At 22.5% G+C, this 13,190-nt stretch overlaps 1 protein-coding gene across 1 annotated transcript; it reads right to left on the reverse strand.

The window, feature by feature from the left end:
- Nucleotides 1-399: 399 nt before the first annotated feature.
- On the reverse strand, nucleotides 400-12,877 carry LOC127290947 (serine-rich adhesin for platelets-like). Its single transcript, XM_051319795.1, has 6 exons — nucleotides 12,422-12,877; nucleotides 10,387-10,508; nucleotides 9,421-9,573; nucleotides 8,619-9,004; nucleotides 5,942-8,503; nucleotides 400-2,631 (listed from the first exon to the last, which is right to left on the reverse strand). Exons 2-6 carry the CDS (start codon nucleotides 10,505-10,507, stop codon nucleotides 796-798), a joined length of 5,058 nt encoding a protein of 1,685 aa, XP_051175752.1. The 5' UTR covers nucleotide 10,508; nucleotides 12,422-12,877; the 3' UTR covers nucleotides 400-795.
- Between the last annotated feature and the right edge of the window lie 313 nt (nucleotides 12,878-13,190).

The following is a 13,190-nucleotide window of genomic DNA, read 5'->3' on the forward strand; positions in this document are numbered from 1 at the left end:
TCGAAAAAAAGTCAAAATTGATATTAAAAATCAAAATCAATTAAAATTGTATACAAAATATTCAAAAAAAAATCTCCCCCCCCAAAAAAAGTACCATATATACCAAAAATAAAAAAAAAAAATTATTTTGGTAAATTAAAAAAAAAAGTAAAAAAAATAATTTACTACAAAATAGAATTGTAAAAAAAATTAAAACTAAAATCGTTTTTTCTTTTGGTGACAAAAAAAAAAAAAAAAAATATCAAATAAATAAAAAAAAAATAATAATAATAAACAAAATTTCGAAAAATTTTGATAAACAAATTTTTTCTTGATCGATTTTTGAAAAGAAATATAAATTTTTTTTTTTGAAAAATTCAAAGTCAAAGATATTTTTTTTTTTTTTGAGCACGTAAGTTTGAATTTTTTTTTTTTTTCTACGTTGCGACAAGTTAATGTAAATTCAATCATTATATATATATAAAAAAAAAATAATAATAATTAAATCAGTTGTGACTATTTACAAAAAAGAAAAAATTGTGCCATTTAAGGAGAGGTTTTTAAAAAAAAATTTTTTTTCATATTTATGATGGTTACGAAAAAAAAAATAATAATAATAATCTCCTGAAATGTCACTAATATGATATTATTATTATTAATAATAATAATAATAATAATAAAAAAAATGACAAAAAAATGAAAATAAAAATATTAGTAATGAAAATAGAAATAAAAATAAAAATAATAATAATAATAATAATAATAGATTATATACAACTAGACAGTCTATCTAGAAATTAAGAAAAAAAATCTCAATTACGATTCCGCCTCATTCCTTTGGATTTCCAATGTTTTTTTCCCTTGAATATCATTTTCAACATTTTCAATTTTCTCCTGTGAATTTTCTCTAATTTTCTCATTCTCCAATGTTGATTGATTTTCTCCTCTTGTTTTTTCTCTTTTTTCAATTAATAAATTTTCATCAATTTTTAAATTTTCCTTGAAATTTTTTGTTTCATTATTTTTAATTTCACATAAATTTTCCCTCATCACTAATCGTTTATCATTTGTTTGCAATTCATGTGAATCATTCAATAATTGTTGTGATTGTTCCAAATTTGTCGACGACGACGACGATGATGATTGACATAATTCTTTTATTAATTGATTATCATTTTTAGATTGATAATTTTCTTTTGATAATTGTTTCATTGACAATTGACAATTATCAATTTTTAATTCTTTTGAACATTGCAATTTATCATTTAATGTTTCTTTTAATGATAAATCTTTTGATGATGACGATTCTATTGTTAATTGTTGTAATGATGATTCTTTTATTAATGTAGATGAAGAATTTTTTAATGATTGACAAATTTCATGTTGAGAATATTTTTTAAACTCCTTACTAGACGATAATTGATTTTCATTTGATAATTGTGATGAATTATCGCCTTTCGATGCTTGCATAACGGATTTTAATGATTCTTGTAAATCAATTAAAATTTGTATTGTCTCTTGTGTTGAGTCTTTTGTATCTTTTGTTGATGAATTTTTTGAAATTTGCTCCTTTAATGGTGAATTAGTTAGATATTTTAGTGATGAATTTTTGGAATTTTGATCATTTAGAGAGGAATTTTTTGATGTTAAATCCTTTAATGCCGGATTTTTTGATGATAAATCCTTTAATGATTCTTGTAAATCAATTAAAATTTGAATTGTATCTTGTTGTGAATCTTTTGTCTCCTTTAAAGATAAAGAATCATTTGATGATGAATTAATCGTTGAATCCTTTAATGAGGGATTTTTTGATGCTAAATCCTTTAAAGACGAATTTTTTAATGTCAATTCTGAATTTTTCGCTGAAAAATCTTTTAGTCCACCATCATCGCGTAAATTCCCCGAACGCATCGCTTGTTTCTTTTCTTTCTCCTCCTCTTCCTCCTTTTCTAAATCGATAATATCGCCATTAACTTTTTTATCAATATCGATTCTCAATTTTTCTCCATCTTTGCATAAATTGAAAATTTTCTCCTTTGGAATTTCGGATGACGAAGAAGAAGAAGAAGAAGAAACCACTTCGTGATTTTTAAGATTAAAATTCTGTCCACTTGATGCTGGAATTCTTTGAATTGCTGGCGGTGGATTTTGTGGAACCGAAGAAGAAGAAGATGATGATGAAGAAGATGAAGGTGGTGGTTGAGGTTGAGGATTATTATAACCGCTTGTTTGTGGAATATAACTTGTTCTTTGATATAATTTATTTATTGACGGTGGTAAACTGCTGTGAAAGGCACTTGGTGGCGGTATACCAATTGGCGATCGAATTAATGGATTTGGAAAGCGGCTTGTATCAGGGAATGGCGGTGGGAAATGTGAATAAATTAAACGTGGATTTGTATTTGGCGTTGGCGATGGTATAAATGGATTTGTTGATAGCATATTAACTGGTGAATTACGTGGTGATATTGGTGAACCACCACTATTACGACATAATTCCCTTGTGAATGGTGAATTTTGATAGGAGCGTGCATTTGGTGAATAGGGAGGCGGTGATACTATTGGTGAATTACTCGTTGAGACAATTGGCGATAATGTTTTTGGATCAATTTTCATCATCATCATTGAATTTCCAGTGAGATTGCCCTTTACCTATAAAGAGAAAATTTGATATTATCAAAAAATTTAATTCTAAATTTTTAAATAAATTTTAATCCCCCATCCCCCCCCCCGGCACCCAGATTCAAAAGTACCAACTAAAAAAAAATTCTAACTACAGCCCTGGGTCTGTAACTGTCATAACGGAATTCTAAATCTGTTTAGTTATTATTTGTATCACTGAATTTTAAAGAATTCTATTATATTTACTCAATTTTTCATTAAACAAAATAGTAATTTTAGTGAATTTTTATTCTACGAAATGAAAAAAAACACAAAAAAAAAAATTTCTTTCATAGATGTATTTAAATTTTAAAGAATTGATAAAACGCTGAATTTTTTACCAAAAATAAAAATAAACGAACAAACAAAGGACAGAAAAATTTTGCGATGAATTTTAAAATTGACGAATTATAATTTCTTTAATAAATACTGATTAGTTAATTTAAAAAAAAAAAACAATGGAAAAATTTTTCTATCAATTGAGTGATATTGGTAATTTGTAATTTCTTTTTTATTCGAATTTTTTATTTAATAGAATAGCCATTTAAATAGCAAAAAACATAATTACCAAATTTCATAATTATCCGGTAATTTATTTAGAAATTATAAACGTTTTTTGAATTTTTTTTTTTTTTTTGGGTCATTCCGTAATAATTTTACGTTTTTTTTTTTTTTTCTAAATTAGAGTTTTTCGCATTAAAAGGCTGTGATTTATAGCAAAGAACATAATTACCAAATTTCATAACGATCCGATAATTCGTTTAGAAGTTATAAGTGTTTTTTGGATTTTTTTGGGGTCATTCCGTAATAATTTTACGTTTTTTTTCTAAATTTGTATTTTTTCACCTTTATAAGGTGTCACTCATAGCAAATATAACAATTTTCAAGTTTTATAACGATTCGTTAATTTATTAAGAAGTTATAAGCGTTTTTTGGATTTTTTTGGGGTCATTCCGTAATAATTATATTTTTTTTTCTAAATTTGTATTTTTCGCCTTTAAAGGGTGTCATTTACTTTTTTTCAAAAAATCATTCCCAGGTTTCATAAGCATCCGGTAATTTGTTTAGAAATTATAACCGTTTTTTGAATTTTTTTTTTTGGGTAATTCCGTAATAATTTTACGTTTTTTTTCCCTAAATTAAAGTTTTTCGCATTAAAAGGCTGTGATTTATAGCAAAGAACATAATTACCAAATTTCATAACGATCCGATAATTCGTTTAGAAGTTATAAGTGTTTTTTTGGATTTTTTTTTGGGTCATTCCGTTATGATTAATTGTTTTTTTCCCTAAATTTGTATTTTTTCGATTTTAAAGGGTGTTACTCATAGCAAAGATAATAATTTTTAAGTTTTATAACGATCCGTTAATTTATTAAGAAATTATAAGCGTTTTTTGGATTTTTTTTGGGGTCATTCCGTAATAATTTTACGTTTTTTTTCAAAATTTGTATTTTTTCACCTTTATAAGGTGTCACTTATTTCAAACGTCACAATTTTCAAGTTTTATAACGATCCGTTAATTTATTAAGAAGTTATAAGCGTTTTTTGGATTTTTTTGGGGTCATTCCGTAATAATTTTACGTTTTTTTTCTAAATTTGTATTTTTTCCCCTTTATAAGGTGTCACTCATAGCAAAGATCATAAATTTTAAGTTTTATAATGATCCGTTAATTTTTTTAGAAGTTGTAAGCGTTTTTTGGAATTTTTTTTTGGGTCATTCCGTAATAATTTAACACTTTTTTTTTCATAAATCTGTTTTTTAATTTTTAAAAGTGTCATTTATAGTAAAGAACATAATTACCAAGTTTCACAATGATCTGGTAATTTGTTTAGAAATTATAACCGTTTTTTGGTATTTTTTTGGGGTCATTCCGTAATAAGTTTACAATTTTTTTCCTAAATCTGTATTTTTCTGACATTAAACAATGTTAAACACTGTGAAGAACATAATTAATAAGTTTTATAATGATCCGTTAATTTGTTTAAAAGTTATAACTGTTTTTTGAATTTTTTTTTGGGTCATTCCATAATAATTTAACGTTTTTTTTCTAATTTTGTATTTTTTCGTCTTTAGGGAATGTTATTTATAGCCAAAGATCATAACTTCCAAGTTTCATAACAATCTGTTAATTTTTTTAAAAGTTATAAGCGTTTTTTTGAATTTTTTTGGGGTCATTCCGTAATAATTTTAAGTTTTTTTTCCAAAATTTGTATTTTTTCACCTTTAAAAGGTGTCACTCATAGCAAAGATCATAACTTCCAAATTTCATAATAATCCGTTAATTTTGTTAGGAGTTATAACCGTTTTTTTTGAATTTTTTTTGGGTCATTCCATTATGATTAATCGCTTTTTTTCCTAAATTTGTATTTTTTCAATTTTAAAGGGTGTTACTACTAGCAAAGATCACAATTTCCAAGTATCATAATAATCCGTTAATTTTTTTAGAAGTTATAAGCGTTTTTTTGAATTTTTTTTTTTGGTGTCATTCCGTAATATATTTACAATTTTTTTTTTTCCTAAATCTGTATCTTTCTGACATTAAACAATGTTATACACTGTGAGGAACATAATTAATAAGTTTCATAATGATCCGTTAATTTGTTTAAAAGTTATAACTGTTTTTTGATTTTTTTTTTTTTTTTGGGTCATTCCATGATAATTATATCATTTCATTAAAATAAATCGTTTTTTTTCCTAAATCTGTATCTTTTTGCAATAAAAGAATATCATTTACTCTAAAAAAAAAAAAAAAATAAAATAATTACCAACTTTCATAACTATACGTTAATATCTTTAGAATCTAGAACCGATTTTTGGTTTTATTTTGGGGGGGGGGTCATTTCGTAATAATTTTACAAGTTTTTTCCGTAAATTTGTGTTTTTTTCGTTGTTAAAGGATGTACTTCATAAGAAAGAACATAATGATTAAATTTTATAACGATACGGTAATTTATTTTGGAAGTTATAAATGATTTTTTGATTTTTTTTTTTTTTTTTTGGGGTCATTCCGTAATAAGTTTACAATTTTTTTTCCTAAATTTGTCGTTTTTCACTTTTAAAATATGAAAATTGCGTAATTTTCGATTATATAAAAATTGTGTAATTCGGAAAATCGCTTTAGTGAATATTCTGCCTTTATAATTCGAACAAATAAAATTCGTCTCAATGAAAATGATATTATTATCAAAAATTCTATTAAATGAAAATTCTATTAATTAATTTTTTAGAACTTATTCATGCGTCCAAAAAAAAAAAAAAAAAAAAATGGTAATAATAATAATATTAAATAATTATATTCACCTCCTTTTCCTTTTCGTTACTAACTCCATACATTGGCTTAACTCCAGACGCTGGATTACCCAAATATCTCGGTACATTTCTCATTTTAAATATTTTCGCCGGTTTCGATAATATTGGCTTTGTACCACCCGTTGTACCATCATATTGACTTTGATTTTTCACAGCAACATAATTATTTTTCGATAATGTTGGATTCCATGATTTTGGTGGATCACGCAATGTTTTATAACCAACATGCGAATGTTTCTTTTGTTGTTGCTGCTGCTGTTGTTGTTGTTGTTGTTGTTGTAATTTCTGCACAATTCCCGTATTCATTACTTTATTATTATCCATTGTTGTTTTATTTGCATTTGGCGTATAAATTGGTACATTCGGTATATTAGGTATATGTTTTAAAAATTCTGTCGATTTTGTTATTTTCAATAAATCAGGTAAATTTCTTTGTTGCGTTATTGTTGTTGCCGTAGTACCAGCAGTTGTTGTTGTTGTTGTTGTTGTTGTTGTTGTTATTATTCCTATATTATCAGTCTTGTTTTTCTCCTTTGAATTTTCACCAATTTTTGCGCAAATATCATTTATTTTCGATCCCGATGTACCAATTTTAGCACAAATTTCATTTAAATTTGTCCCCTTTGCAATGACCTCATGTTTTCTAATATTATTCGATTTCATTAATGACATTGGTACACTTGTTATTTCAAAATCAGATTTTGAACTCGATGTTGATTGATTATAATGATTATTTTTGTCAGTTATTGAATAAATACTCATTGATGGCTGTACATTAAATTGTGTTATTTTTGTCGTTGTTGTTGTTGCTGCTGCTGTTGTTGTTGTTGTTGTTGATGGAATTTGTGTTTTTATTGATGTCGATAATTGTGAAACAGTTAATTGTGATTGATTATCATTTGGCATAACAAAACCAAAATTTGTTGCCATCATTGTTGAGGCTAAAATTTCATTTGTTTTATTATTATGAAATTGTAATTGATTTAATAAATTTTTTGGATCTGTTTTACCTAATGAATTTAATGCCTGTTGTAATGTTATTGTTGGATTATTTTTTTCATTTAATGACGACGCTGTCACATATGTGGGTATTGTATTTATTATTTTTTCTGTAATTGTGGAATTTTTTATTATTTCATTTGTATTTGAAATTAAATTTTCATTTAATAATTTTATTTCATTTTCTTTTTTCTTTATATTTATTTCAATTTTTTGTTTTTCTAAATTTTCCAATTTCAAATTATTTTTTTCATTATCGTCAATTTTTATTGTATCTTTTATATTTTTTATATTTTCTATAGTTTTTGTATTTTTCGTATTTGTCATATTTTTTGTATTTTCTATTTTTTTATTTTCTATTCTTAAATTTTCGATTTTTGTATTTTCTATACTTTTTGTATTTTCTGTACTTTTTGTATTTTCTGTTTTTGTATTTTCTGTATTTTTCCCACTTTCCATGATGTTTTCATCAATTGTGGATATTTCGAAATTTTTTCCATCTTCAACTTCTTTAAAATTTTTCACCACATTTTTCTTCAATTGCTCCAATTTTTTTGTTAATTCAACAACATTTTTCTCACTTTTTTTTATTGAAATATTAGAATTTGTTTTTAATTCCAATGAATTTTCATTAATTTTCGATTGTCCCGGTAAAAATTCATTTGTTTCCATTAATTTTTTTCCCTCCTTTTTTAATTCAGCTCGTGTTGGTGGTTTTTTTGGCAATTTTTTACCATATGTATTATTAACTTGACCGACTTTTGGTTGAAATTGTAATTTAGCGCTTAATGCATCAATTTTCGATGCTAAATTAACATTTTTCTTTTGATTTTCAATTTTTTTTGTCTTCTCCGTGACTTGTAATTGTAAATTAATTTCTAATTCTTCTTTTTTTTGTTTTAATTCACGTTTTTTATTATTATTCTCCTTTTTTTCACGTAATTCACGTAATGTTTCATTATTTATGTGTTCGCGATTATTTTTTGTTTCACGCGATGGTAATTCGCGTTTTTCACGTTTTTTCTCCTCATGAGAAAAAGAAGTCGAAGAAGAAGAAGAAGAAGAAGATGAGGCAAAAGAAGATTTTATCTCTTTTTTTGTTTCTTGTGTTGGAATTTTTTTATCAAATTCTGTCATAAGATTCTTTCCTTTATTACATGTTCTTGTAATATTTTCATCATTATCTAATTTATTTACACTTTTTTGTTGTGTTTTTATTATTGTTGTTGTTTCAATATTTGTTGCGATAAAATCATTTATTTCTGTTTCTTGATTATCTTTTGTACTTGTATTACTTTTTTTTGAATCGGGACTTGTTATATCGGTTACGCTCATAACACCAGTTTCGGATATTTTTAATTGTACTTCTTTCCAACCGCGTTTTGTTGCTGTTGTTGCTGCTGCTGTTGTTGTTGTTGTTTGTTCCTCACGCGTTTCAATTGGGCTCATTCCACTGTTTGTTAATGATTGTTTAAATTCTTTATTATCATCGGCGAGTTTTATTCGTTTTGGTGACGATTCGAATATTCGATAACTTAAGTGAAGCGGAACTTTCTGTAAAAAAAAAAAAAAAAGTGAAATAATTTTAGTTTTCTTACATTTTTTAAAAAAGAAAATTTGAGAGAGAAACTACGAATAAAAAATAGGAATTTTTTTTTTTTAAACTCACCCTTCGCCAATGATAAATATACATAACATCCATTAATGTATAATTTCCAAACAATGTTTCCTCTTTATACATAATATCAACACGATGTGCATCAGTGAGTCCATATTTTGCACGTATTAATTTTTGTAAATGAAAAATTGTTACAGCCGCAGGACAACGTAAATATCGTCTTGGCAATGATTTTATCATTAATTCATTATCATTGTCATTATTGTCAATATCATTATTAACAATATTTGGACTATAATATTCAAGTGATAAACTCAATGATTCGTCGGGTGAATAAATATGCGATTCAATTGGTTCGCCACGTGATTCTGGTGGCATTTGTAAATTTTTACTTTCAGGATTTTTTGCATAAAATTCCCTTCGACATCGCATTTCATCTAAATCATTAAAAAAAAAATATTAATTAAAAATTTCTTTCTTTTTTTTTTCCAATCATATTTTTTTATAAATAAATTTTAACAATTTTCTAAATAGATTTTTATAATTTAAAGAAAATCGGTTTATTTTATTTTCTTAAAATAATTTACTAAATAACAATTATTAAAAAAATAACTACAAATAAAATTAACATTCTTTTTTTTTTTAAAAAAAACCAAATGCGAATTAAAATTAAATTTTTTTTTTTTTTTTTTTACTTGGATAATTTGAATTGAGTTTATAAAAATTATTAAAATTTATAAATTATTTTCAAAAAATTAAATAAAAAATTATTGGATTTAAAAATAAAAAATAAAATTAATAATAATAAGAATTATTTTATTGCTAAAAATTTGATGAAAAAAAATTCACTTACTTTGATAACAACCGGGAACTAATTTATAAACAATATCCTGCAATGTGTGATCGGGTCTAATATTTAATAGTGGTTTACTTTTGTGAACGAGAACCTCACAAATTGGACAATATTTATTCACTTCAAGATATTTGACGATGCAACTTCGACAAACTGAAATAAATGCCCAAAAAAAAAAAAAAAAAAAAAAATTTTGCAAAAATTATTAAATTTCAAATAAATAATTTTTCAATACAAAACAAAGAAATTTTTTTTTTCAGATATTTTAATTAAAAATTTAAGTAAATTTTCAAAATTTCGAAAATATTTAAACAAAAAATTTTTTTTTTTTAAATTAGAAATACTACATTTAAAATTTATAAATTTTTAAAATTCAAAATTTATTTTATAATAAAATTATTATAATTATAAATTGTATTATAATAAAATTATTATTATTATTATAAATTATAGTATAAAAAATTATAAAAATTTAGAAATATTAAAATTGAAAATTTAAAAAAGTTTAAAATTAACAAAATTTTCAAGCAAAAATTAAAAATTTTATTTTTTTAATAAATAAGAAATAAAAAATTTTTTAATTTATTTTTAAATTAAATTCCAAAATTGGATTTAAATTAAAAATTTTATTTTTAAAGCAGAAATACAAAATGGAAAAATGACTAAATTTTCAAAAATATTTAAACAAAAATTTTATATATTTTTTTTTTTTTAAACAAAATCTTATTGTTAAATAAATATTTATTTAGAAAAATAAAATAATTTTTTTATTAAAGAAATTCAAAATTGAAAATCTTATATAAAATTGTCCCGTGTATAAATAATTAAATAATAAAATTATTCAGGATTTTTAAATTAAAAAATTAATAATTTAAATATTTTTAAATACAAATTATTAATATTAATATAGATAAATAATATAATTTAATTTAAAAAAAAAAAAAAGAAAAGAAATTGAAAACTCACATGAATGTAAACATTCGATTATTGTAGTCGCATCGATAAGGTAACCAGAGCAAAGTGTACATTTTAATTGATCATTGAGCTTTGATAAAAGTAAACGATGTCCTCCGCTCTGTCCTGACATCCTGTTGAAAAAAGAAAATAAAAATCCCATTAATTGAATTTAATTTAATTTAATTTAATTTAAATTCAAACTCAAGTAGAGGCCAAATTTTACGAATTAAATACTCGCTAAATTTTTTTTTTTTTTACTATTTTTCTTTATAAATAAAAGAAAACAAAAAAATATATAAAATAAAAACTAAACTAAAAAAAAAATTTCACTAAAATTAAATAGAAAAAAAAACATTATTTTTATCATTAAAAAAAAATTTTAAAATATAATAATAATAACAATAATAATAAAAATTATTATTATTACATTATTTATTTATTATAATTTCTTTTAATTATTAATTATTTATTTAATTATTTATTATTTTCAAAAAAAATATTATTGTCAATTTATTTTTTTTTAATTTTTTTAATTTTATTTATTATATTTATATTTTTATATTATATATATATATATATATATAATTATAAATATATTAATATTTATATATAATAATTATAATAAAATTATAAAAAAAAGGTTTTTAAAAATGAACATTTTTAATTATTTATTTTTTAAATTTAATTATTAAATAAATAATTTAAAAATACAAATAAATTTATAGATTACAAATAATTATTTAATGAATTTATTTTTTTTTTAAATTACTAAAATTATAAAAAAAAATAAATAATTTATCAACAATAATTTACGAAAAATAATAACAATTACAAAAAAAACAAACAAAATAATAATAATTATTTTGTTTTTAGTAAATAATAATAAAAAATAAATATTCATAAAAATTTATAATCATAATTATTTTTATGAATTTATTACTTTTTAAATTTTTAGCAAAAAACAAAATAAATAATTTATAAGAAATATTACAAAAATAACAACAATTACAAAATAATAATAATAATAATAATAAAAATAAAAACAAAATAATACTAATAATAATAATAATAATAATAATAATAATAATAATAACAAAATAATGTCTCGTTAATTTAATAAATAAATAATAAAAATAATAGTAAGTATTATTTTGTTTTCAATAAATAATAATAAAAAATAAATTTATAAAAATTATAATTATTTTTATAAATTTATTAATTTTTAATTATGAAAATTAAAATATTTCCCGTAAATTACAAATAAATAAAAATATATACAACTTATAATTAAAAAAAAAGAAATAATAATAATAATTATTATTACGAATTTGTTATTATTATTTACATTTCACCTAAATAAATTTATAATTCAAGTAATATTTTAATTTTAATTAATTAATTATGTAGTTAATTTTATGCGACATACTTATTTTTCATCTATCGTATATATATATATATACTACAAATTTTATTGACGCCAACAATTATTATTCCTTTTTTAATTAAAAACAATTCATTATTTTCTTGTCAATTTGACATATTTTTTTTTTTTTTTTTAATTTCCGAAATTACTCGAATTTTCCGAAAAAAGTAATTGTGTGTAAAAAAAAAAGTGTGACACACGAAAAAAAAAATGATGAGGAAGAAATCTGTTTCCCTTGAAATATTTCATTAAATTAACCAATTTAATGAAATATTTCGGATAAAACTTCCCCCCCCCCCAAAAAAAAAAGAACTATTATTCACAGCTTGAAAATTGGAATAATTTTACATAAGGAAATTTATTTTTATAACGAAAAAAAAATGTATCTATAAAACGCAAAACATCCATATTGACATTAAGGTTGTGTAGAAAAATAATAATAATAATAATAAAAAAAAAAAAACTCACACGAACATTAAAATGGAAAACACACAATGTCTCTATCTCTCTCTCTCTCTTGCTCTTGGTGAGTGAGTTTGACCAACATAAAATACGGGAATTTTTTTTTTTTGTTTTTCTTATAAAATAGATATTTTAAAAACAAAATTTTCCTATACTTACGTGTTGCTCGACTTGTGAAATCTTCAATTTTTCTTTCTCTTCTTTTTTTCTCACTTGAAATTCGCCATTTAATCACAGAAACAGAAAAAAAAAAAAAAAAAAAAAAAATTAAACAACAAAAATAAAATATCCCAAGTCAAGAAAGTTGGGTCAGAGTTCGTAGCACTTGTCACGAATTGTCATTATATGAAGCCGCATTACGACGTAGAGAACTAATACACATACACCAAAAAAAAAAAAAAAAAAAAAAAAACACAATTTCCTTAATCGAATCACTCAACAATAAATTTTCAAATTAATTAAGAGAATTAATTGTGTTTAAATAAAAATTTGTTGTTCGCGAAAATTTTACAATTTTAACTATTAAGAAATTCAATAATTTATAATTCATGGCAAAAATAGGCCAAAGTTGTTGGATTACACCTGAAAACTGCGCGTACGGCAGTGCAAACAAAATGGCGGATAAACAATCGAAATTGACTACAATTTCAAAAAACATTGACCCATAGATGGCAGTATGTGTGTGTGGTTCGGGAAATCACCACTAGGGGGGGGGGAATTAAAATTTTACTTCTAATTATCATTATTGTGTTATTATAATTGTTATAATATATATAATATATAATATAATATAATTATTATAATTTTTTTTTTTATTACTTTCGGTCTTTTTATTTTTTTTATTTTTCTACGGAGATTTTTTTTCAAGAATTTTGAAATTACGCGCGCATTTTAGCTGCTTCCCTTTAAATCACGTGACTTGCTGACG

This window comes from Leptopilina boulardi, unplaced genomic scaffold (genome assembly GCF_019393585.1).
Source record: "Leptopilina boulardi isolate dan_hultmark-lab unplaced genomic scaffold, ZJU_Lbou_2.1 LbouV2_97, whole genome shotgun sequence".
NCBI classification, from domain to species: domain Eukaryota; kingdom Metazoa; phylum Arthropoda; class Insecta; order Hymenoptera; family Figitidae; genus Leptopilina; species Leptopilina boulardi.